This window comes from Ranitomeya variabilis, chromosome 2, assembly GCF_051348905.1.
Source record: "Ranitomeya variabilis isolate aRanVar5 chromosome 2, aRanVar5.hap1, whole genome shotgun sequence".
NCBI lineage: Eukaryota > Metazoa > Chordata > Amphibia > Anura > Dendrobatidae > Ranitomeya > Ranitomeya variabilis.
In genome coordinates this window covers 289,959,435-289,986,338 of record NC_135233.1, presented here as the reverse complement: position 1 = coordinate 289,986,338, position 26,904 = coordinate 289,959,435, and the positions used below count along the sequence as shown (strand labels likewise).

General features: G+C 43.8%; 1 protein-coding gene across 3 annotated transcripts in view; it reads right to left on the bottom strand.

Annotated features, from left to right (window-relative positions):
• Window positions 1-26,904, bottom strand: part of GRIA3 (glutamate ionotropic receptor AMPA type subunit 3) — a 460,685-nt gene that overhangs the window by 326,341 nt on the left and 107,440 nt on the right. For all 3 annotated transcript variants that reach the window (XR_013221283.1, XM_077285103.1, XM_077285104.1), the window contains exon 3: window positions 10,099-10,338. Coding sequence is in view for 2 of the 3 variants with exons in the window: in XM_077285103.1 (XP_077141218.1) it covers window positions 10,099-10,338 (240 nt within the window). In the remaining variant the exon portion in view is untranslated. The remainder of the gene's footprint in view (window positions 1-10,098; window positions 10,339-26,904) is intronic.

Below are 26,904 nucleotides of genomic sequence, written 5' to 3'. Positions count from 1 at the left end.
TGTTGCAGAGATTTCAGGCTGGTAGACCTGACTCTTGTCCACCCGACAGACTGTTTGTTCCTGATAAATGGACCAGCAGAGTCATTTCCGAGGTTCATTCCTCGGTGTTGGCGGGGCATCTGGGAATTTTTGGTACCCGAGATTTGGTGGCTAGGTCCTTTTGGTGGCCTTCCTTGTCACGGGATGTGCGGTCATTTGTGCCATCCTGTGGGACTTGTGCTCGGGCTAAGCCTTGTTGTTCTCGTGCTAGCGGGTTGCTTCTGCCCTTGCCCGTCCCGAAGAGGCCTTGGACACACATTTCCATGGATTTCATTTCTGATCTTCCGGTGTCTCAAGGAATGTCTGTCATCTGGGTGGTGTGTGATCGTTTTTCCAAGATGGTCCATTTGGTACCCTTGCCTAAGTTGCCTTCCTCTTCCGATCTGGTTCCTTTGTTTTTTCAGAATGTGGTTCGTTTACACGGCATTCCGGAGAATATCGTGTCCGACAGAGGATCCCAGTTTGTGTCCAGATTCTGGCGATCTTTTTGTGCTAAAATGGGCATTGATTTGTCGTTTTCATCTGCCTTCCATCCTCAGACTAATGGTCAAACGGAGCGAACTAATCAGACACTGGAGGCTTATTTGAGATGTTTTGTTTCTGCGGACCAGGATGATTGGGTGACCTTCTTGCCATTGGCGGAGTTTGCCCATAATAATCGGGCTAGTTCCGCTACTTTGGTTTCGCCATTCTTCTGCAACTCTGGTTTTCATCCTCGTTTCTCCTCGGGTCATGTTGAGTCTTCTGACTGTCCTGGGGTGGATTCCGTGGTGGATAGGTTGCAGCGGATTTGGAATCATGTGGTGGACAACTTGAAGTTGTCACAGGAGAAGGCTCAGCGTTTTGCCAACCGCCGCCATGGTGTGGGCCCCCGACTTCGTGTTGGGGATTTGGTTTGGTTGTCTTCTCGGTATGTCCCTCTGAAGGTTTCCTCTCCTAAGTTTAAGCCTCGCATTATTGGTCCTTATAAAATTTTGGAAGTTCTTAACCCGGTTTCTTTTCGTTTGGATCTTCCGGTGTCGTTTGCCATTCACAACGTGTTCCATAGGTCTTTGTTGAGGCGGTACGTTGTGCCTGTGGTTCCTGCTGTTGAGCCTCCTGCTCCGGTGTTGGTTGAGGGCGAGTTGGAGTACGTGGTAGAGAAGATCTTGGATTCTCGTCTCTCTAGACGGAGGCTTCAGTATTTGGTCAAATGGAAGGGCTATGGTCAGGAGGATAATTCCTGGGTGGCCGCCTCTGATGTTCATGCGGCCGATTTGGTTCGTGCCTTCCACGCTGCTCATCCTGGTCACCCTGGTGGTCTTGGTGAGGGTTTGGTGACCCCTCCTTAAAGGGGGGTTACTGTTGTGAACTATACTTCTTGGCTCCCTCTTGTGGTCACTAGTGATTTGGCACTTGGATTGTCTTTTACCAGGTTGGTACTCACCTGCTTCGTTAGGCCTGGGGTGTTGCTATTTAAACTTCCTGGATTCTCAGTCCAGTGCCTGGCATCGTTGTAATCAGTTCATTTCTGTTTGCTCCTGTCTTCAGGTCCTGGTTCTTTGCAAGATAAGCTAAGTCCTGCTTTCTTATTTTTTTGTTATTTTGCTTGTTCATATTTTTGTCCAGCTTGTACAAAATGTGATTCCTGATATTGCTGGAAGCTCTAGGGGGCTGATATTCTCCCCCCTCACCGTTAGTCGGTTTGGGGGTTCTTGGATATTCAGCGTGGATATTTTGCAGGGTTTTTTGCTGACCATATAAGTCATCTTACTATTTTCTGCTATTAGTCAGTGGGCCTCTCTTTGCTAAAAACTAGTTCATTCTTACGTTTGTCTTTTCTTCTTACCTCACCGTTATTATTTGTTGGGGGCTTGTATTACTTTGGGGTCTTTTCTCTGGAGGCAAGAGAGGTCTTATTTTCCCTGATAGGGTTAGTTAGTTCTCCAGCTGGTGCGAGACGTCTAGGAGCAACGTAGGCACGTTCCCCGGCTACTGTTAGTGTTTGTGCTAGGATCAGGTATATGGTCAGCCTAGTTACCACGTCCCTATGAGCTGGTATTTATGTTTGCAGACTTTGCTGTAATCTCTGAGATCCTTGCCATTGGGATCATAACAGTTAGGTAAGTGCCATGACTAATGACAATGTGACCTGAAATGTGGAAGAATCTACTGGCCTCTGTATACATGGATGTTATGGAGAACTAAATTAATTTGTAATTTTACAAAAGATCGTGCTTGATCTTCTATGAATGAATATCTGTGCTATCCATGCTTCCACAATGTGATTCCTGTTAAAATAGATTTTTGCATTCCTTGCACTGTTAATTTCAGGTGCAAAAATAGCATTGTACTAACTACATTTACTATATGTTGAATATATCAAAATAAACCCATAGTATTTTCTGAGGTTCCAGGGTCACTGGCTGGGACAGGCCAGACATTGCATGGAGTGGTTAAATTGAACATGAACTTTCGTGGATCTTAAATTTACATACCATAGTCTTTTTTTTCTTGTAGCATTGTAAAATAAAATTGCTGTATTGCACCACACAACTTAATCTATATAAGTCCATTATCTGATTTACAGTACATTCACACAAAAACTTATTTTGCAGATACAACCTTTGACAATGCTAACAAAGTTTCATAATAGAAATAACTGGTCATTTTAACTGTATAACACAACTTGCTCAACTTTTTTTCTTACTTTTAGCGTTATCCACTTTGCTATCAAGTGCAATTTCATAATAAGGCTGCTTAGCTAAAGAAATACACTTTATTATACCGTGCAATTCTCTTTTGCAGCAATAATAAAGCTAGATTTGCTCTCAGGAACAATCCATCTGACTTTCATGTTTGCCCTGCAGCACTTTTGAAATATTTCTATTTTTAAAGGCATTGTATAAGATTAAAGAAACATGGACGCTTCAATAACTGTGCCATGCGTGTGTACAGAATCTGCTTATATGGTTATATTTCAGGTCAGCAATGGAAAGTTACATTTCACTGCAATGAAAAGAAAACATTAAATAACTTATGTACTACTATACATTGGCTGATTTGGCACCAGAAGTTCTGTGATTCCTCTTCCTCCCTAAATTTGTTACGTAACTAGTGATAAGGTCAAGTGGCTGGCCATCTGGTTCAATAAATTTATTAAGCCATAATATGTTTCCAAGTTTTTTTTTTTTTTAACATTCGCGTTCTATACTGTTTGTATAAATATGAAGGGTGCTCAACAACTTCTCGGTTTTGGCATATCATACTTACTTTGCTGTTAGTTTTAAGATGGCTTCAGGTAGAGACACTTTGTGGGTATAAATATAAAATTTCAGCTTATTTTCATGAGTGCGCATAGTAAGCTGATGAAACTTAAAGGAGTTGTCCTGCCTTAGGCTACAAATCTGCAATCATTACGCGCACGGCGTACTTTGAGGATTATCCACTGCCGGTGCAAAGAGGGGGTAGTCATGTGTCCAAAAGTATGCAATTTGCATACTTCTGGCCGCACACCAACTAGACAAGTCCGGTCTTGCTCAATACACTTGCACTGAGTGAGGCCGTGCACATTAAGTCAGCAAGTGAATACTGTAACGTGGCAGCTGGACTGATCGTGGATGTGTCCCCGAGGTGAAAAGCCTCGGTGATGTAGGACCCAGATAAGCAGGTTCCAGTGCACATAATGCTGAGAGTTGTTTAAGGGGCCCAGATTATGAGTCCTGGTTATATGAGCAGCTGAAAGAGCTAGGTGGGTTTGGCTGCTCACTTACGTCCAGCCCAGGTTTTGGAATGTTTGATTTAAGGCAGCTGGTGCTGTCTCACTTTGTCTGTGTATTTGGAAAGTGAGAAGGTCTTAAATGTGCTGCTCAGAGTCTGCTGGAGTCTGAGAGAAAAGGACTGACATTTAAACGGCTGAGCCTGTGCTGCATATTGACTGGTTATTTTCCATTTTTGTTTGGTTATGTACCTGAAAGAGGCTGGTTTGTTTTGTTAACCCGGACAGTTTATGAACTTTTAATAAATCGCTTGTTTGTTTTAAATCATGACCTGAATCCTGCGTGTGAACCAGCGTCTACCATAGAGCTGATCTCTCACAATTGGTGGTCAATGCAGGCAACGTTCCCAGCGAACACATGGGACTGCTACAGAGGCACTGAATGGATGACCAGTTGAAGCATTTACTGATATTATTGAAAAAAAATTGAAAAAATCAAAATGAAAAATGCCCGAATTGAAATGCAGACCTTAGTAAAAATGACTCATATATTTGTTGGTACCATACTCAACGTCCTTCATGGTTGACTTAATTTGTCAAAGGTCAGTGTAAGATGGGTACCTTGATTGTTCACGACCCCTTAGAAACGAATTCAAGTAGAGTTTTTGAAGTTGCATGGTGATAATCCGTCAATTGTTATTGAACGGCTTGTGACTGGAGTAGAAACTTGGATGTATCATTATGATCCAGAAAGCAAACAGATCTTAATGCAGTGGGTTAAAAAAAGGAAGAACCCCTCTGAAGAAGTTCAAACTTACCCATTGGTTGAAAATCTGATGGCTACATTTTTTGGTACTGCAAATGAATTGAATTAATTGAATATAAAGAAAAGGGTGAAGCTATCAGCAGGACATTGTATGCTGCTACTTTAAGTTGATTACAAGATGCCATTAATGTAAAATGGCAAGGAAAATTGTCCAAATTAGTACTCCTTTTCCACGACAATGTTGACTATGCTCACAGCCAAGTTCCAAGGGCTACTGTGCGAGACCGTGTATTCCAGGAAATTAATCATCCACCCTATAGTCCAGACTTAGCTCCCAGTGATTACTACCTATTACCCAATTTTAAAAAGATATTCATACAAGGCAATTTCCTAACAATGACGAGTAGAAATGGATAACTCACTATTTTTCTGAGAAAGAAGGAATGTATATTTTTTCAAGGAATAGAAAAGTTAGTTTCTAGATATAATACATTTCTAAATGTTAAGGGATATTGTATAGGAAAAAATTACGGTACATTTCACAAGTTCATAGCTTCATATCAAATACCAAGAATTTATTGAACACCCCATACACCTCAGCCTACACTAGCTACAGTATGTGCAGTCAGCGTCGGACTGGAGTAGCTTGGGCCCACCAGAGAAAATCATTCTAAGGGCCCACCATGCATAAGGGGTACTAGCAGCAGAGTCTTCCCTCTTTCACTGGATCCTGCATAAAAACGGTCCGTCGGGCAGAGAAAACGTTCCTCTGAACGTTTTTTCTGCACGTCAGAAAATCGGTCAGCGACGTATCCTGCGCTGTCCGTCACTGGCTACAATGGAAGCCTATGGGCACAGGATGCGTCGCTGCCTGTGAAAACCAGGAATCCAGCAACTGGTCCCGTCTTTTCAAAGAGAGCATGCGTGGAAGAATTTCCCGTCAGGGAAATTCTCTCTCGCTCGCTCTCTCTCTTTTTACTATTGATGCTGCCTATGCAGCATCAATATAGTCAATAAAATATATACACGGCACTCTGAAGAAGGAAGGCGTAGGTGCTCAAGTAGGGTATCCGACCCCCAATGATAAATTCGTAGAAAAACTTGGCACTCAAGGGTTTTGAAATATTTTCTAAAGTTTTTATTTAACATCCAGAGAAATTAGTCAATTGACTAATTTCAAAACCCTTGAGTGCCAAGTTTTTCTACGAATTTATGCAGCATCAATAGTAACAAGATATGTTAAAAATAATTAAAAAAATTAAAAATCGCAGTATTCTCACCTACCGGCGTTCCCGCGTAGCGTCACCAATGCTCCCGGCAGCTAGTGTTCCTAGTAATACATTGTGACTTCTTGCGAGATTTCGTGGAGTATTGCTAGGAACGCTAGCTGCCGGGAGCATCGATGACACTGCGCGGGAACGCCGGTAGGTGAGAACACTGCGATTTTTTAATTTTTTTTTAAACCTGGTTTGTGTTGTGTATGCATTTTTGCAGCGGAAAACCGCTGCGAAGACACATACACAACAGGTGCACATAGCCTCGACGGGCCCAGTGCACACGTTTTCCACAATCTGCACAGGATCCGTCATTTCAACGTCTTGACGGATCCTGTGCAGATTTTGAAGATGGAAGTGTGAAAGTAGCCTAAGTTTCCATCTAGTTAAGCACCCTTATCGGCAGCGGATAATTTTGTGTAAACAAGACAAGTGCTGCCTAGAACAATGATATTCTATAAGCACAGAAAGATTTTAATATTTAGACATGTGCCACATACACACAATAGACACGACACATACACACCAGTCACACGCTAGACACAGGATACATACATGTGACACACACACACCAGTCACACGCTAGACACATGACACACTCACGCGCCATACATACACCAGTCACACACTAGACACAGGATTAGAGATGAGCGGACCCCTAGATGTTCGGGTCCGGCCGAACAGTTAAAAATGAGTCCAGGTTCGGGTACCAGAAAAGTACCTGGACCCTATTCATTTGAGTGGGGGGCCAATACATCAAGTGTTTACCACTCTGTCAGATACAAGACAGAGCGGCAAACATTGCTTCTGATCGGCGGTAAAATCATTACTGCCAGTCTGAAAGCTGATGTTCACACACTGTCAAATGATGCGAGCCCGCAGCTGTGATCGGAGGTATAAAGTTTACCTCTGGTCACTGGGGTCAGCTAACCTCATCGAGATTATGGCAAGCCATTGAGGCTTTGTTCCCAGCCAGGCCCCTGAACTGCGGTGACCTTGGTGAGATCCCCACTAGCGCAGTGAGAAAGTCCCACGGTGCAGAGGCGGTGAACTCACCAATGGGCTTTTTCTCACTCCCCCTCTTCTCCACACAGCCCCGGATCACCTCTTTTTCCACAAAGCTCATCATCCCTCCTTTTCCACACAGCCCCCTCATCACCCCCCCTTTTCCACAAAGCTCATAATCCCTCCTTCTCCACACAGCCCCTCATCGTCCCTCCTTCAAACAGCCCCTCATCATCCCTCCTTTTCCACAGCCCCTTCAGCATCCTTCCTCCACACAGCCCCCTCATCCCTCCTTCTCCACACAGCCCCCTCATCATCCCCCCTTCATCACACAGCCCCTCATCATCGCTCCTGCTCCACACAGCCCCCTCATCATCCCTCCTTCTCCACAGAGCCCCCTCATCATCCCTCCTCCACAGCCCCTCATCATCCCTCCTTCTCCACAGCCTTTTCAGCATCCCTCCTCCACACAGCCCCCTCATCATCCCTCCTTCTCCACAGTCTTTTCAGCATCCCTCCTCCACACAGCCCCCTCATCATCCCTTCTTCTCCACAGCCTTTTCAGCATCCCTCCTCCACACAGCCCCCTCATCATCCCTCCTTCTCCACACAGCCCCCTCATCATCCCCCCTTCATCACACAGCCCCTCATCCCTCCTCCACACAGCCCCCTCATCATCCCTCCTCCACACAGCCCCCTCATCATCCCTCCTTCTCCACAGCCTTTTCAGCATCCCTCCTCCACACAGCCCCCTCATCATCCCTCCTTCTCCACACAGCCCCCTCATCATCCCCCCTTCATCACACAGCCCCTCATCCCTCCTCCACACAGCCCCCTCATCATCCCTCCTCCACACAGCCCCCTCATCATCCCTCCTTCACAGCCTTTTCAGCATCCCTCCTCCACACAGGCCCCTCATCATCCCTCCTTCTCCACACAGCCCCCTCATCATCCCCCCTTCACCACACAGCCCCTCATCCCTCCTCCACACAGCCCCCTCATCATCCCTCCTCCACACAGCCCCCTCATCATCCCTCCTTCTCCACAGCCTTTTCAGCATCCCTCCTCCACACAGCCCCCTCATCATCCCTCCTTCTCCACACAGCCCCCTCATCATCCCCCCTTCATCACACAGCCCCCTCATCATCCCTCCTCCACACAGCCCCCTCATCATCCCTCCTTCTCCACACAGCCCCCTCATCATCCCCCCTTCATCACACAGCCCCTCATCCCTCCTCCACACAGCCCCCTCATCATCCCTCCTCCACACAGCCCCCTCATCATCCCTCCTCCACACAGCCCCCTCATCATCCCTCCTTCTCCACAGCCTTTTCAGCATCCCTCCTCCACACAGCCCCCTCATCATCCCTCCTCCACACAGCCTCCTCATCATCCCTCCTTCTCCACAGCCTTTTCAGCATCCCTCCTCCACACAGCCCCCTCATCATCCCTCCTTCTCCACACAGCCCCCTCATCATCCCCCCTTCATCACACAGCCCCCTCATCATCCCTCCTCCACACAGCCCCCTCATCATCCCTCCTTCTCCACACAGCCCCTTTCAATTTACATCAAATAAATACATCCTCTGACCACTCACACTGAATGCTGGGTCTTCATTCCTATCTGTGCAAGGGTCCATTGTGCAGACCCTCATTCCTCTCCTTACACAGTTCCATAGTGCAGCCCCCTCGGTCCTCTAGTTCACACAGGGCTCCAGCAGCCTCAGTGAGCACAGCGCTGCTTCCTGCTATCAGGTCACTGGTCTGATGGAGGCCCCGCCCCTTCCAGTGACATCATGCCCTCAAAAAATCAACTCCGTTCTAGACGCTGTGTGCAGTGTCTCACAGCCTGTGGCTCTGTGCTGTGCGGGTTATTGTATACCCGGTGCTGGCCATCTGCACGGCTCAGCACCAAGTGATGTGAGGTGAGAGCTTTCTATCACCTGCTGCTGCCGCTTATATTGATCTCATGAGCACTGCGCAGCTGAGACAGCGGCGCGAAGACATCAGTAGAAGCCGCAGCAGGTGATGAGAAAGCTCTCACCTCACATCACATGTTTTACTGAGCAGTACAGGCGGCCAGCAGCGGGTATGGAATAACACTCACTGCTGGGTGCATGTAATCATAATGCGCTAAAATACAGGACAGAGCAGGAGTCTGGTGGGGGGGGGAGGGCCCCCTGGGGGGCGGGCCCACCGGAGGATTCTCCGATCTCCCGGTGGGCCAGTCCGACCCTGTGTGCAGTGTAGAAACTTCAGGGACCGTAAAATACATATTTCATTCCTCTTTGGTAATAATTAAAGTAATCTGTTCATGTGATGAATACAAGACTGCAAAAATTGCACCAAAATGCATCCTTTTGTTTATAGTTGGGCATTCCAGAAGAAGTAATAGGAACAGTTGTGCCTGATGATCTGCTGCAATAATGCAGGATCTTTCCTTAGATGCCTAAAGTAATTGTTAAATATTTTATGCATTGCAGTAAAACTTGTGCTGTTTTGAAGCATATAACATGGTCTCATCATCAGCATTTAGTTACTATAGAAACATTTAATTTCACCCACATAACAAATGTTACCAATAAACCATGTAGTATAAAAATGAAAGAAATTCATTCAGAAATGTGAATGTTATAGAATAATGATGCAATGTTAATGGGAACCTGTCAGCAGGATTGTGCACAGTAACCTACAGGCAGTGTCAGGTCGGCACCATTATACTGATTAAAATGATACTTGGTGATGAAATCTGTCTTGTGGTTGTTGTTTAATCTTTCTTTGTAGTTTTCAGTTAATGAGATTCTCGTACTCCGGGGCGGCCTGTGGGTGGGGTTTTATGTGGTGTTCTGCTTAGATATTCATCTATATGGCTTATAACAGGTCACTGATCCTTCAGTGACTAGCCCTCTATTTTACATACTGCATAGAATTATGGTTTGAAAAAAAAAATCATATTAATCAGGCAGGCGGAGGCAGCGACGCCTGCACTGTTTTGTTGTAAAAAAGAAGAAAAAAACTCTTAATCAAAATGGTGCCAGTGCAGTAGCACCTATCACATTCCACATTCTATCTACTGTGCAGGCACCGCCACCAGCGCCATTTTGCTTGAGAAAACAAAATTAGGTTCCATCAAGATGGCGCCTGCACAGACATCATTATAATCAGTATAGCAACACCAACCTGATAGGGTCTGAAGGTTACTGAGCACAATCCTGCTGACTAGTTCACTTTAAGAAAACCTACTGCAATGTATGATCTGAAATCTTTATGGTTGGTTTATTAATATCTCTCATTGATCACTGATATGGTTTTCTTACCTCTTTCAGTGTCATATAGGTATACAAATTTCTGCCAGTCGTATTCATTAAGAAGAGTTAGAATGGCTCCTTTAAGTGCTGGACGCATCTGGATGACGAACTGTACATCTGCGTCTGTTGGAAAGCTTGGTGTGATGAATGAAGTGTGAAGGGCACCACAAAATGATGTAAGAGTGTTCATAGACATCTGATCGTAGAAGCCGAATATGGCATAGACGCCACGGGAAAACTGTGAACAAACTGAGAAAAAAAACAAGATCAGTAAAGATATTAATGATAATGCAGCAGGAAACTCAAATTATTCATATGAAAATTGATTGATGTTGCTCAAGTAGCATATCCTGATATCACACATTTCATTGTGCTTAGCTATAGCTTTCACTACATGAACAGAATATAGGAAAACACATTGTCACTGCTGCTCACAGGAGAACTGTTGCACCATTAAGTCTTCATGACAAGGTCTCCGAAATTGAGTATTTTTTTTTCTTTAGACTTGGACCTGCTTCTTCTTCAAATACATTAAAAATGATTGGGAGCACAAACATTTATAGCAAAGGTATAGGACAATTTGTCAGCAGGAGAGGATGGGGCTGGGGTATAGTAAAGTTTGGTTTTGCTTTTTTTACTCCATTGTTATTTGAGTTAAAATTAGTGATGAGCGAGTATGCTCATTACTCGGGTTTTCCAAGCATGCTCGGGTGGTCTCCGAGTATTTGTGAGTGCTCGGAGATTTAGTTTCTGTTGCTGTAGTTGCATGATTTGTGGCTGCTAGCCAACCTGATTACATGTGGGGATTCCCTAGCAGACAATTCTCACATGTATTCAGGCTTTGTAGCAGCTGCAAATCATGCAGCTGCGGTGACACAAACTAAATCACCGAGCACGCTCGGAAAATCCAAGTGACGAGCATTCTCGCTCATCACTAGTTAAAATGTTTAAAGTTGGACAAAAATGAAAAAAGTTGACCTTAACCACATAAAATAAATTATTACATGCTAAAAAAAGTCTCTCTACATCCATTGCAGGCTACTGTTGGCATCAGACATCAGGACTATTCCAAAGAAGCTACTCCAAACCTCAGCCTAATTGAAAGGCACATATTGGTGCAAAACAACACACGTTGAGAAGCTTTTGGGAGTCAATGGTTAATTTTAGCGTTGAAATAATACCAAAATGTGCTTTAAAAAGGAAGTTACGGTACATTTCTCACTAATAGGCTTGAATTATCACAGTTGTCCCAATCTTTACTTATTCCCACCGATCCAGCGTTCTTCTGTCCTTATACATACAGGAAGCAGGAAGTACCATCACAGGAAGCTCTCTCCTATCTGAAGGAAAGGGCTGGAAGTGGAGTTAGAGAACCCAGGACCTGATGCAATATCTAAATATCAAGACACCTGTGAAAATTAAAGCATTTTAAATTAATTTAGTCATATTTGTTAATCAACTCCTTTAAGGGCAAAACCCATTCTTGTGCATTTTGTGGTCTCTTCAGAATTAGAATTGATGCAGCATCAGAGAAAACCAATAGACCCTAATTTTAGGCATCTACGCTCAATGATCCCACAATCAGTCAGACACAGATTTTATGTTGGCGCATTCGTTTTCATATAAAAAATAATATTCATGTATTTCAGATATTATACCTGTACCCAATCTCTATGTATATCTGTAGCAATGACATAAGAAAAGTGTAAAAAAAATGTATCAACTATCTGTTTATACTTTCATATGGGTACTAACTTTCTGATTTCATAGATACTTCTTATCTTACATAGCTAATTTTTTCTGAGAAAATTAGTTTATTCTTAGAGAGTTTCTCTTTAGCCTTAAAACATATTTTTTTACTTATAGATTACAAAGGGTTAGGTTAGATTCTTGACTTTACAGATAATGTACATATAGCAATAAACACGTGCAATGAACGTGCTTAGACTTTTGATGTTAGAGAACGTCTAAAACATCTCTCCTTGATCTCAAGGTCAACCAATCCAGAAGGCAATGGTCGTAAATGTTTAAAATTCTGCTTCTCTAATTAAAAAATGGTAAAATCGTGTTACTAACATAACCTAACAATTTAGTCTTTACCAATGTGCATGCTTACTTTGTAAATTGATTTGTGACATTGGGCAATTATCTAATTCTGTCAAATTACATTTTTCTTGACAAATAAACCAGATATTTGTGTAAATACCTTTTGGTTACTAATGCTCGGATGACTAATCATCAGCAATACTTCATTGACTACTAAGCATTATGAATACTGTGGGAAATAGTATGTTATTTACTTTATTTGATATTGTCTTAAAATGTTATATATTTGATATACTGCAGATTTTGCAAGTTTTGCCACCTACAAAAAAAGGAGATGTCTGTAATTTGTATCGTAGGTACACTACAACTGTGAGAGACAGAATCTAAAAACAAAAAAACAGAAAATCAAATTGTATGATTTTTAAATAATTAAATTGAATTTTATTGCATAAAATAAGTATTTGATCACCTACCAACTAGCAAGAATTCTGTCTTTCACAGACTAGTTAGTTTTCCTTTAAGAAGCCCTACTACCCTGCACTCATTACCTGTATTAAATGTACCTGTTTGAACTTGTTACATCTCTGGGATGGTCTACAGGACAATAGGCAAGCAGCTTGGTGTGAAGCCAACATCTGTTGGTGAAATTATTAGAAAATAGAAGAAACACAAGATAACTGTCGATCTTCATTGGTCAGGGGCTCCATGCAAGATCTCGCCTCGTGGGTAAGGAAGATTCTGAGAAAGGTCAGGAATCAGCCCAGAACTACATGGGAGGACATGGTCAATGACCTGAAGAGAGCTAGGACCATAGTCTCAAACATTACCATTAGTTTAACACTATACCATCATGGGTTAAAATACTGTAGAGCACGCAAGGTGTTCCTGCTCACGCCAGCACATGTCCAGACCTGTTTGAAGTTCAAAAATTACCATCTGGATGATCCAGATGAGGCATGGGAGAACTTTTTCATATCAACTCCTCTCGCCATGTTTGGAGGAAGAAGGATGAGTACAACCCCAATAACACCATCCCAACTGTGAAGCATGGTGGGGAAGTGTCACACTTTGGGTATGCTTTTCTGTAAAAGAGACAGAACGACTGTACCTTATTGAAGAGAGGATGTATGAGGTCATGTATCTCGAAATTTTGGCCAACAACCTCTTTCCCTCAGTAAGAGTATTGAAGATGGGTCATGGCTCGGTCTTACAGCATGATAATTAGAAAATCTTCGGAGGGAGCTGAAACTCAAAGTTGCCCAGCAACAGCCCCCAAAACCTGAAAGATCTGGAGAAGATCTGTATGGAGGAGTGGACCAAAATCCCTGCTGTGGTGTGTACAAACTTGGTCAAGAACTACAGGAAACCTCTGACCTCTGTAATTGCAAACAAAGGTTTCTTTACAAAATATTAACTTCAGTTTATTTATTGTATCAAATACTTATTTCATGTAATTAAATGCAAATTAATTGTGCAAAATAATACAATGTGATTTCCTAGATTTTTTTAGATTCTGTCTCTGACAGTTGAAATCAAATACTTATTTGCTTGAAGGAACCATGCGTCAAAATGCTCCCTTAAGGATCCCACGAACAATAAAGCAGCACACATACAAAATTAATGATTTCTGTTTAACCAAGCTTTGCCTGGGGATTTTCTCAAAAGATAATCATCATTCATGGTTAACCAGACCAGAACATGGAAAAATTTTGCTACACAATCCTAGAGTTCATTCATTTTATCCTACTTCTCCTACTACTAGTATTATAATTAATGACTAGTTAATGACGGCAACAATCATAAGACAATCATAAGAAATTTCTAACATTCACTAACCTATATTTAACAACTCCATTAAACTCATTATTATCATATCATCATTAGTCTTTATTAAACATTTTTTAATTGAGATGAGTGAATTTATTTAATGTGAATCAAATTCGTAACAACTTTTATGAGAATTGAAGGTTATGGCGAATTATTGTTCAGGATCGGTAAAAACCTGCTCGATGCCATTTTGCACATTGAAGAAAATTGCATTAGCCACTGTGTTATGATATTAGTTGAGCATGGCTTGAATCCAATGGCCAGTGCAGCACAAGTGGAGAACAGCAACTGGTAGTGGGAACAATTTGGGAAAGACAGTTCTCAATAGCTGGAGACTGGAATAAAACAAACAGCTAGGCACAATACTCAAGCAATAACTGAGCGTTCCATGTGGCTTTAAGTAGGCCCAAACAGGAAAAAAAGATGGCTTCCAGAGGTTCAGAATCTGCCATCTTAGTATAGGGCGATTGCAAAATACAGCAGCCACCAGTGGTAAGGAGTGGAAATACACCATAATTATAGCAGCCAGTATTGATCAATCCGCAGAAGGACAGCAGAATCCTGACACGGGGAAGGCTCATATAATCTCATACACCTCTGCACATTCTTTCATATAATGCCTAACAGCTATCACATCACATAGTATAGTGCAGTTAATCAGGAGAAACTATCATAGACAGTAAAAAGGTCAAGGCAGGGAATGCAGCAGTGATTTTAGAATGATTTAAAACAGTGAGAGTACATCAGAGCTCACAACTTAGCAAAAAACATAGAAAAAGAAAGTCTTTAACCCCTTCATACCACAGCCCATTTTCGTTTTTGTGTTTCAGTTTTTTGCTCCCCTGCTTCCCAGAGCCATAACTTTTTTTTTTATTTTTCCATCACTATGACCATGTCAGGGCTTGTTGTTTGCAGGAAAAGTTGCAGTTTTGAATGACACCATTGGTTTTACCATACCGTGTACAGGATAAAGGGAAAAAAATGGCTGAAATTTCAAAAACAGTGCCATTCCACAACTGTTTGTTTTTTTACCATGTTCACCAAATACTTAAAGCTGACCTGCCATTATGATTTTCCAGGTCATTACGAGTTCGTAGATACCAAACATGTGTAGGTTGCTTTTTATTTAAGTGGTGAAACAAAGCTCCAAAGTTTGTAAAAATGCGTAATTTTCAAGTACCTGTTGCGTCTGTATTTTTCAGGATATCGGGTTGGGTGAGGGCTTATTTTTTGCGTGCAGAGCTGATTTTTTTAATGATGCAATTTTGGTGTAGATACAATCCTTTGATCAACCGTTATTGCATTTTAATGCAATGTTGCGGCGTCTAAAAAAATGTAATTTGACTTTTTTTGCTACACCGTTTAATGATCAGATTAATTCTTTTGATATCTTGATACATCAGGCGATTCAGAATGCGGCAATACCAAATATGTATATTTTTTATTGTTTTATTTTGAATGGGGTGAATTGGGGGTGATTTGAGCTTTTATATTTTTTTATTTTTTCAATATTTTTAAAAGCTTTTTTTAACTTTTCACTTGCTTCAATTGTCTCCATGGGAGACTAGAAGCTGCGATCTTCTGATCGCCTCTGCTACACATAGGCGATGATCAGATTGCCTGTGTATAGGAGAAATGCTCACTTGCTAAGAGCGACGACCACGGGATGGTGCTCATAGCAATCGAGCAATGACAACCACAGGGGTCTGCTGCAAACTACTGGTTGGCATGGCAACCCATTGGCGACCCGCGGTCATGTGCCGATGGGCGGGATTAGTGAAGTGCTTCCAGTGCAATCACATTAATTGATGCTGTCAGAAATTGACAGCGGTAATTAACAGATTAACAGCAGCAGGTGGATCACGATTCCACCCACGGCTGTTAGGGTCATATGTCACCTGTTCAAAACAGCTGAAGTGCTGGGAAAGGGTGCCAGAGCCCACATCAATATCTGAGACACGACATGCACAGTACATGTACGGTGTATGTCATGAAGGGGTTAAACATTGGAAAAATACTCCAGACAGTAATGTGTTGTTTAACTGCAGTACCAAAGAAAATGGGTGTAGTAGTCTAAGAATAATACAAAAATGCAACTGATATACAGAGAGAAAGATAGGCTACATGCCAGCAGCATTGTCAGACTCAATGTGATTGATCACTGGTATGGTGTAGCTCTCATATTAAGTGCTGCATTAGAATTACAATGCACTAGAAAGCGTCAGCAAGGAAGCACAATATTTCTTTAAAACTGAAATCAGCATCAGAGACCATTAGCTTGCTAGTCATGAGCGTTTGCACAGAGTTTTTGCATTTCTTTTGCAATCCTTTTTGTGATGAGGGTAATAACTGTTTACAAGAATATAAAAGAAACTATCCCAAGATGTAACTGTGACTGAATACTTTACAAAGTTTGCATATAATACACAATTTTATTATTTTTGAAACCTAGTCAAATTTTACATTTGTACACACTACATCAATACGGTACTCGGATGCAGGTGTTGGGTTTTTGAATATATATCTAACTAGAATTCATCATTACATTATTGGAAACAGAGTTTAATTTTGTTTAAAATCTAAGAATAAAAACTGTAGACATTCAACTGTGCATGTCTGTTTTTACACCCCTGTTTTACTAGTCTAATTTGACAATTGTACATGCCTCACTTATAGTACGACCTGCTGTCACAATTGTTTTCTGCTTGTGTACCAAGCCTTTTCTGTTGCAAACTTTTTGGCAAGGTTGAATAATTTGGGTAGAAAAGATTGTCCAATGTTAGATATATTGTTGTATCAAATGTATAGAAAAATGTGGTAATGGCATTAGTTGGTGTAGCGTAAAAGAAAATAAAACCCATACTAAGAATATAGCAGTTGCTAGATGCAGAAGCACCACCATTGGCACTAGCCATCCTGTCAATAGCATTGCCAAGTGCACAATTGATGTCATTTGCCTCTGATAAGTGTATTAGTGCAGAGGAAAAGCATTGCATTTTGCATCATATGGCACATCAGTCATCTCAGTCACAGTAGGATAATGTTATCTCTGACAGTGACACCATTAGTTTGAGTTTGAGGACTATTTTTTGGCCCTCTCTTGTAATAAAAAAATAAAAATACTGTCAGTGTGCTGAGTTATTAAATGGATTGTTGGTTACTACTGGCTTACCATCTGTTTGTATGCTTAGATTGTTTGCATATTACTATCAAAAGATGCAAGTGGTTAAAAAAAATTACCACTTAGATGATGCTATAAACTAAATAAATCCGTTTACTGGGAACCCAAAAAGACAGACGGAAGAAGGGTAATGTCTTTTGAAGCAATTTAAAAACACTTTCTAAAATGGGTTCGACATGAAAAACTTTTTGACATTTCCCCTAAGTTTAAAAGATGTTATAGTACATACAGATCATTTATGTTAATAAATCCATTCACCCTATGTACCTGTGACTAATTGAAAGATAGGCTGTTGATAAAAATAAGCTAATTGCTGGAAGAAAGTAGTCTGGCTGATGTTAACACTTATTAACCTAAAACTTCCACTCGCTTGATTTTTCCTTGTTAATATTTAATAGATTGGTAGCACAAGGACTAATGGCTTTTCATCCCAGGGGGCAAAACTAGCGAAATCTCTAAAGGTGTCCTTGCATATCAGATAGTTGTTGAGATGAGTTGCTGTTTTTGTTTGTCTGACATCCACTTCCCCTGATCTCTCCATACACATGCATGCTCATGTCCTCAAATGTGCATATGTTTCCAAGGTAGGGAATGCAGTAATACACTACCACCATGATGAAATCAACAAGTCCCTTTTTCCAATTATATTTATAAGGATGCTGTCATGTGAACATACATGTTCATTTCATATGGTAAAAGGAGAATATAAAGTGGCTCTATTTCTGGTCACATGGCAGTGCTAAATAGGACCTTGCGTGAATCTCTCCATCTACCAGGTCCCAGCTAAACCTTTGTCTTTACTCCTTAATGCCTACACATAGGTATAGACTGGGTTGAGTCTACAGAATAGCTGCTGGCCGGTAGAGCAGGCTGGCAGGAATGGTCAGATAGCTGGACAGAACTAAAAAGTATGGATAAGGGACAAAATTGTCCAGGAGAACAATAGTTAAAAAATGAGCCAAAGGCCGAAACAGGATCAATCACAAGAAAGACAGGAAGAGAAAACAATGTCATTGACCAGGTAAGGCAGTACTGATAACTGTCATTGGGAGACAGAGATTCAGGAGTTTATATAGTAAGAAGCCACACTGAAGGCTCACAGCAAGGAGTTAATACTAAACTAAAGACATGAATTAACCCCCATGCTCCCTGCATATATGGCAGCACTGGCTCCCGAGAGTTAAACACAACTGTCTTATCCCTAAGCATCACCCACAATGAAGATGCAGCACCACCCAGTGACAGAAGCAAAAACAGAGGGGGCAAACACTGACATGGATAACACAGAGACAACTCACTAGCAATCATTTATATCCTGAGTACAGGTGAGTGGATCGATTCTCTGGGAATCGACTTTGAGTTAGATTTCCAGAATTTCCCATATACACCCAAATTCAAACATTTTGTGATTTCACATGCAAAGATCACACAAAAACCTGGTACTATTTCACACTTGTTGAAGACTGCAACAGTCAGAGTGTGGGCTCATGCATCAAGCTAGGCTACATGGACTCGCCAAAAATGCCTTGAAGCTATCACGTAAAGTACATGGTCTAGTGCAGCCACTTAAGGGGAACTATCTTACCCACTATAACAAATGAGGGCCAGCCAAGGTCCTTACAGCCAAGAAATGGGAGGTCAGAGTGCACAAACAATACACATAGGGATAGAAAAAAGTCTATATCTGATTGGTTTGTACTATTGAAGGGCTAAAACTCATTGAAAATGGGAGTGCTAGTCTAAGTCTGAATAGAATAATATTTAGAATTGAGAGTCCTCAGTGGTTGATACGTTTTAAAGGCTAACTGAAAAGATGGTAACAAATTGCAAGCTTTCGAGACTACTCAGGCCTCTTCATCAGGCATAGACTAATACAACATCTGAAGAATCACATATTTACACACAACACTGCACAGAACTGTCATTTCATTATGGGAGAGTGATAATTAAGCTGAATTAAGCTGCAGAACAATTAAATTGAGACATCTCTGTTAGGGTTGAGCGAAACGGGTCATTCATTTTCAAAAGTCGCCGACTTTTGGCAAAGTCGGCGTCTCATGAAACCGAGCCGATCCCAGCGTTGCATCGGCCATGCGGTACACGACTTTCGCACCAAAGTTGAGTTTCAATGATGCGAAAAGCGCCATTTCTCAGCCAATGAAGGTGAACGCAGAGTGTGGGCAGCGTGATGACATAGATCTCAGTCCCCACCATCTTAGAGAAGGGCATTGCAGTGATTGGCTTGCTTTCTGCGGCGTCACAGGGGCTATAAAGGGGCGTTCCCGCCGACCGCCATCTTACTGCTGCTGATCTGAGCGTAGGGAGAGGTTGCTGCCGCTTCTTCAGAAGCAGGGATAGTGATAGGCAGGGTACATAAAGCTTCAAACCGCTTGTGCTGTAGCGATTTCCACTGTCCAACACCACCTTTTGTTTGCAGGGACAGTGGAAGCTACATTTTTTTTTCCTCAGCGCTGTCGCTCATTGGGCTGCCCTAGAAGGCTCCCTGACCCTGATAGCTGCGTTGCTGTGCCTGTGTGTGTACGACGCTGTGCAAACCAACTGCTTTTTTCAAAGCACAAAACCTCTTGTTCCTTCCTTTCTGCACAGCTATCTTTTTTGTTTGTCCACACTTTTTATTTAATTTGTGCATCAGTCCACTCCTTATTGCTGCCTGCCATACCTGGCTGAGATTACTGCAGGGAGATAGTAATTGTAGGACAGTCCCTGTTTTTTTTTTATTTTTTTGTGGGAGATTAAGATTGGCATTTCTGCTAGAGTGCCATCCTTGTGTGTGCCATCTCTCACTCAGTGGGCCATAGAAAGCCTATTTATTTTTTTGCTTGATTTGGGTTCTAAAATCTACCTGAAAAAAAATCACTGCATCAATCAGTGGGAGAAAAATATTGGCCTCAGGGCTTGTGTGCCACTCCTGACTCCTGTGTGTGCCATCTCTCACTCAGTGGGCCATAGAAAGCCTATTTATTTTTTTTGCTTGATTTGGGTTCTAAAATCTACCTGAAAAAAAAATCAGTACATCAATCAGTGGGAGAAAAATATTGGCCTCAGGGCTTGTGTGCCACTCCTGACTCCTGCGTGTGCCATCTCTCACTCAGTGGGCCATAGAAAGCCTATTTATTTTTATTATTTGGTTTCTAAAGTCTCCCTGAAAAAAAGAAAAAAATTCAAACAGTGGGAGATTAATATTGCCCTTTCTGCTTGTGTGCCACTCCTGACTCCTGTGTGTGCCATCTCTCACTCAGTGGGCCATAGAAAGACTATTTATTTTTATTATTTGGTTTCTAAAGTCTCCCTGAAAAAAAAAAAAATTCAAACAGTGGGAGATTAATATTGCCCTTTCTGCTTGTGTGCCACTCCTGACTCCTGTGTGTGCCATCTCTCACTCAGTGGGCCATAGAAAGCCTATTTATTTTTTTGCTTGATTTGGGTTCTAAAATCTACCTGAAAAAAAATCACTACATCAATCAGTGGGAGAAAAATATTGGCCTCAGGGCTTGTGTGCCACTCCTGACTCCTGTGTGTGCCATCTCTCACTCAGTGGGCCATAGAAAGCCTATTTATTTTTTTTGCTTGATTTGGGTTCTAAAATCTACCTGAAAAAAAATCACTACATCAATCAGTGGGAGAAAAATATTGGCCTCAGGGCTTGTGTGCCACTCCTGACTCCTGTGTGTGCCATCTCTCACTCAGTGGGCCATAGAAAGCCTATTTATTTTTATTATTTGGTTTCTAAAGTCTCCCTGAAAAAAAAAAAAAATTCAAACAGTGGGAGATTAATATTGCCCTTTCTGCTTGTGTGCCACTCCTGACTCCTGTGTGTGCCATCTCTCACTCAGTGGGCCATAGAAAGCCTATTTATTTTTTTTATTTGGTTTCTAAAGTCTCCCTGAAAAAGAAAAAAAAAAAAAAACAGTGGGAGATTAATATTGACATTTGTGCTTGAGTGACAGTCCTGCGTGTGTGGCATCTCTGTGATTTGGTGCCACAGAAAACAGAGTGTGTAACATTGTGCCTGATTTTCCTTGTGGTCTCACCAACCTGTTAAGGGATATTGAAATCATACTGAAGTTATAGCTCACCGTGTAAGTTGTTTGACAGCAACAAATAAAGTTACTTTGGTTAAGTTTTTAAAACAATGAGGAAGTCTGGTGCAAGAGGTCGTCGTGGCCGTGGGCGTTCATTGTCAGCTGGTAATGATGGTAGTGGTAGTGGAGCATCAGGTGGTCGTGGGGATAAAAATATTCCACCTAAGTCTGGAGCTGTGGAGCCAGTTTCGTCATCTGGCTACACAAGGCCTCGAACGCTCTCTTTTCTGGGAGTAGGAAAACCGCTTTTAAAGGCGGAGCAGCAACAGCAAGTTTTGGCTTACATTGCAGACTCAGCCTCTAGCTCTTTTGCCTCCTCTTCTGAAACTGGTAAATGTAAAAGCAGCGCGTCGCTTGTGGATGTTCACGGTCAGGGACAAGTCGCTTCCTTGTCCTCTTCAGCAAAAACTACAACAAAAGAGAAGGATGCAGCAGGCGACACAACGGGTTACTCCATGGAGCTCTTTACACATACCGTCCCTGGCTTAGAAAGTGAAACACTTAACAGGCCATGCCCATTACAAGTAGATTCTGACATGGAGTGCACTGATGCACAGCCACAGCCAGAGTACTATGCTGCTCCTTTGACTCAGACCACCACATTGCCCTCTCAGGGTACAGATCCACAATCAGACCCTGATGAGACTATGTTGCCCCGCCACGAACGCTATACCACCGAACAACACAGTGACACAGACGAAGTTGCACACGAGCTCGAAGAGGAGGTAATAGATGACCCAGTTGTTGACCCCGATTGGCAGCCATTGGGGGAACAGGGTGCAGGCGGCAGTAGTTCAGAAGCGGAGGTGGAGGAGGGGCCGCAGCAGGCATCAACATCGCAACAGGTTCCATCTGCCGGGCCCGTATCTGGCCCAAAACGCATGTCAAAGCCAAAACCTGTTGGAGGACAGCGTGGCCATCCGGTTAAAGCTCAGTCTGCAATCCCTGAAAAGGGATCCGATGCTAGGAAGAGTGCAGTCTGGCATTTTTTTAAACAACATCCAATTGATCAGCGCAAAGTCATCTGTCAAAAATGTTCAACTAGCTTAAGCAGAGGTCAGAATCTGAAAAGTCTAAATACTAGTTGCATGCATAGACACTTAACCACCATGCATTTTCAAGCCTGGACTAACTACCAAACGTCCCTTAAGGTTGTAGCACCCTCGGCCAATGAAGCTAGTCATCAACGCAACATCCCTTCCGTCACTGTAAGGCCACCATTTTCCGCACCACCGGCAGTATCTGTGCAGGTTTCTTTGCCAGCCAAAAGCAGTCAGGGTCAGGGAATCACCAGTTTTGTAGGAGGAAATATTGCATCTAGGTCACCGGCGGAAACAATACCGTCTCCAACCGTCTCTCAGTCTGCCATGTACACTGGCACACCCGAAAGTTCCTTGATCTCCAGCTCTCCAGTCCAGCTCACCCTACATGAGACTCTGGTTAGAAAAAGGAAGTACTTATCCTCGCATCCGCGTACACAGGGTTTTAACGCCCACATAGCTAGACTAATCTCGTTAGAGATGATGCCCTACCGGTTAGTTGAAAGCGAAGCTTTCAAAGCCCTGATGGAGTATGCTGAACCACGATACCAGCTACCCAGTCGACACTTTTTTTCCAGAAAAGCCATCCCAGCCCTGCACCAGCACGTTAAACAGCGCATCGTCCATGCACTCAGGCAATCTGTGAGTACAAAGGTGCACCTGACTACAGATGCATGGGCCAGTAGGCATGGCCAGGGACGTTATGTGTCCATCACGGCACACTGGGTGAATGTGGTGGATGCAGGGTCCACAGGGGACATAAATTTCGGGACAGTTGTGCCTAGCCCACGGTCTAGGAAACAGTTGGCTGTAGGCGTTCGCACCCCCTCCTCCTCCTCGTCCTCCTGCAGAAGCTACAGCTCTTCCACAGACCGCAGTCGGCCAACCACTCCATCGGCAGATGACACTGTTGCACACCAGTTGTCCCATTATGGGCCAGCTACTGGCAAGCGTCAGCAGGCTGTATTGGCTATGAAGTGTTTGGGCGACAACAGACACACCGCGGAAGTTCTGTCCGAGTTCTTGCAACAAGAAACGCAGTCGTGGCTGGGCACAGTAGATCTTGAGGCAGGCAAGGTAGTGAGTGATAACGGAAGGAATTTCATGGCTGCCATCTCCCTTTCCCAACTGAAACACATTCCTTGCCTGGCTCACACCTTAAACCTGGTGGTGCAGTGCTTATTGAAAACTTATCCTGGGTTCTCCGACCTGCTCCTCAAAGTGCGTGGACTTTGCTCACATATCCGACGTTCGCCTGTACACTCCAGCCGTATGCAGACCTATCAGTGGTCTTTGAACCTTCCCCAGCATCGCCTAATCATAGACGTTGCAACAAGGTGGAACTCAACACTGCACATGCTTCAGAGACTGTGCCAACAGAGGCGGGCTGTTATGTTTTTGTGGGAGGATACACATACACGGGCAGGCAGTAGGATGGCAGACATGGAGTTGTCAGGTGTGCAGTGGTCGAAGATACAAGACATGTGTCAAGTCCTTCAGTGTTTTGAGGAATGCACACGGCTGGTTAGTGCAGACAACGCCATAATAAGCATGAGCATCCCCCTAATGCATCTGCTGATGCAAAGTTTGATGCACATAAAGGATCAGGCGTCTGCACCAGAGGAAGAGGAAAGCCTTGATGACAGTCAGCCATTGTCTGGTCAGGGCAGTGTACAGGACGAGGTAGCGGGTGAAGAGGAGGTGGAGGACGAGGAGGATGATGGGGATGAGTATATTTTTAATGCGGAAGCTTTCCCGGGGGCACTGGAAATTGGTTGCGTGGCAAGGCCGGGTTCTGGTTTTTTGAGGGACACAAGTGACGTAGATTTGCCTGAAACTGCCCCTCAACCAATCACAACCGGAGATTTGACAACTGGAACTTTGGCCCACATGGCGGATTATGCCTTACGTATCCTAAAAAGGGACACACGCATTACGAAAATGATGAACGATGACGATTACTGGTTGGCCTGCCTCCTTGATCCACGCTATAAAGGCAAATTGCAAAATATTATGCCACATGAGAACTTGGAACTAATATTAGCAACCAAACAATCAACTCTTGTTGACCGTTTGCTTCAGGCATTCCCAGCACACAGCGCACGTGATCGTTCTCACACGAGCTCCAGGGGGCAGCAGACTAGGAGTGTTAGGGGTGCACACATCAGAAGTGGCGTTGGACAGAGGGGTTTTCTGACCAGGTTGTGGAGTGATTTTGCTATGACCGCAGACAGGACAGGTACTGCTGCATCGATTGAAAGTGACAGGAGACAACATTTGTCCAGTATGGTTACTAACTATTTTTCATCCCTTATCGATGTACTCCCTCAACCGTCATTCCCATTTGATTACTGGGCATCAAAATTAGACACCTGGCCAGAATTGACAGAATATGCATTGCAGGAGCTTGCTTGCCCGGCAGCAAGTGTCCTATCAGAAAGAGTATTCAGTGCTGCAGGTTCAATATTAACCGAAAAAAGGACTCGTCTGGCTACCCAAAATGTTGATGATCTAACATTCATTAAAATGAACCACAACTGGATTTCAAAATCTTTTGCCCCACCTTGCCCGGCCGACACCTAGCTTTCCTATGAAAAGCTCTTGCCTGTGGACTACTGTGAATTACTTTTCTAATGTCTAATTTGCTGCAGCTGATTGCCCAGCATACGACATGTTTACACCTCCCTAAATGGCCAAACTCCACAAACGGGGCCGTGGTATCGCGACTTGGCGCAAGCACCCGTGAGACTGCTGTTTGTCTGAAGAGGTGGGTGTGCTCGCTTTTGGTCGACGGCATTGCTACTGGGTCCCTTATAGTACAATAAAGTGTCTCTGGCGGTGGTGGTGCGCACCCAACATCAGACACACTGTTGTAACATGAGGGGCCCTGGGCCTGTACCGCCGGCCACAAGAGAGTTCACCCACCCCCAGGTCAAACATTGCTCTACCACTTCCACAGTTATCTCTCACACTTCCACCAATGTTGAGTCTATGCGCTGACATCCTTCCATACCTGCCACCGACAATACCATTGTGTTGACATGTATGATGGTACTTAACATAGTCAGGGGCAGTGTCCTCTATTTACCACAGTAAATACTTTGCACAAAATTAGTAGGTCTGAAACAACGCAGAGGATCCCACCCCTGAACCTAATGATTGCACCCTTTAGTGTTTTTGTTTTGTTTTAATGCGAGACATTCACATTTATTTTTTGTTTTTGACTACTAACTGGCAGACACTCATTACAATCGGCCTCCACTGACCAGACCACTGCTGCCCATGTACCCCTGGAACCAATTATAAAGTGCCTACAGCCAGCCCATTTTATTGTGTTAGGCCTTCGAAGCCTGTCTACGGTCCCTCCTTCCACTAGGCCTCCACTGACCAGACCACTGCTGCCCGTGTACCCCTGGAACCAATTATAAAGTGCCTACAGCCAGCCCATTTTATTGTGTTAGGCCTTCGAAGCCTGTCTGCGGTCCCTCCTTCCACTAGGCCTCCACTGACCAGACCACTGCTGCCCGTGTACCCCTGGAACCAATTATAAAGTGCCTACAGCCAGCCCATTTTATTGTGTTAGGCCTTCGAAGCCTGTCGGCGGTCCCTCCTTCCACTAGGCCTCCACTGACCAGACCACTGCTGCCCGTGTACCCCTGGAACCAATTATAAAGTGCCTACAGCCAGCCCATTTTATTATGTTAGGCCTTCGAAGCCTGTCTGCTGTCCCTCCTTCCACTAGGCCTCCACTGACCAGACCACTGCGGCCCGTGTACCCCTGGAACCTATTTTACAGTGCCTACAGCCAGCCCATTTTATTGTGTTAGGCCTTCGAAGCCTGTCTGCGGTCCCTCCTTCCACTAGGCCTCCACTCACCAGACCACTGCTGCCCGTGTACCCCTGGAACCTATTTTACAGTGCCTACAGCCAGCCCATTTTATTATGTTAGGCCTTCGAAGCCTGTCTGCGGTCCCTCCTTCCACTAGGCCTCCACTGACCAGACCACTGCTGCCCGTGTACCCCTGGAACCAATTATAAAGTGCCTACAGCCAGCCCATTTTATTGTGTTAGGCCTTCGAAGCCTGTCTGCGGTCCCTCCTTCCACTAGGCCTCCACTGACCAGACCACTGCTGCCCGTGTACCCCTGGAACCTATTTTACAGTGCCTACAGCCAGCCCATTTTATTATGTTAGGCCTTCGAAGCCTGTCTGCGGTCCCTCCTTCCACTAGGCCTCCACTGACCTGACCACTGCTGCCCGTGTACCCCTGGAACCTATTTTACAGTGCCTACAGCCAGCCCATTTTATTATGTTAGGCCTTCGAAGCCTGTCTGCGGTCCCTCCTTCCACTAGGCCTCCACTGACCAGACCACTGCTGCCCGTGTACCCCTGGAACCTATTTTACAGTGCCTACAGCCAGCCCATTTTATTGTGTTAGGCCTTCGAAGCCTGTCTGCGGTCCCTCCTTCCACTAGGCCTCCACTGACCAGACCACTGCTGCCCGTGTACCCCTGGAACCAATTATAAAGTGCCTACAGCCAGCCCATTTTATTGTGTTAGGCCTTCGAAGCCTGTCTGCGGTCCCTCCTTCCACTAGGCCTCCACTCACCAGACCACTG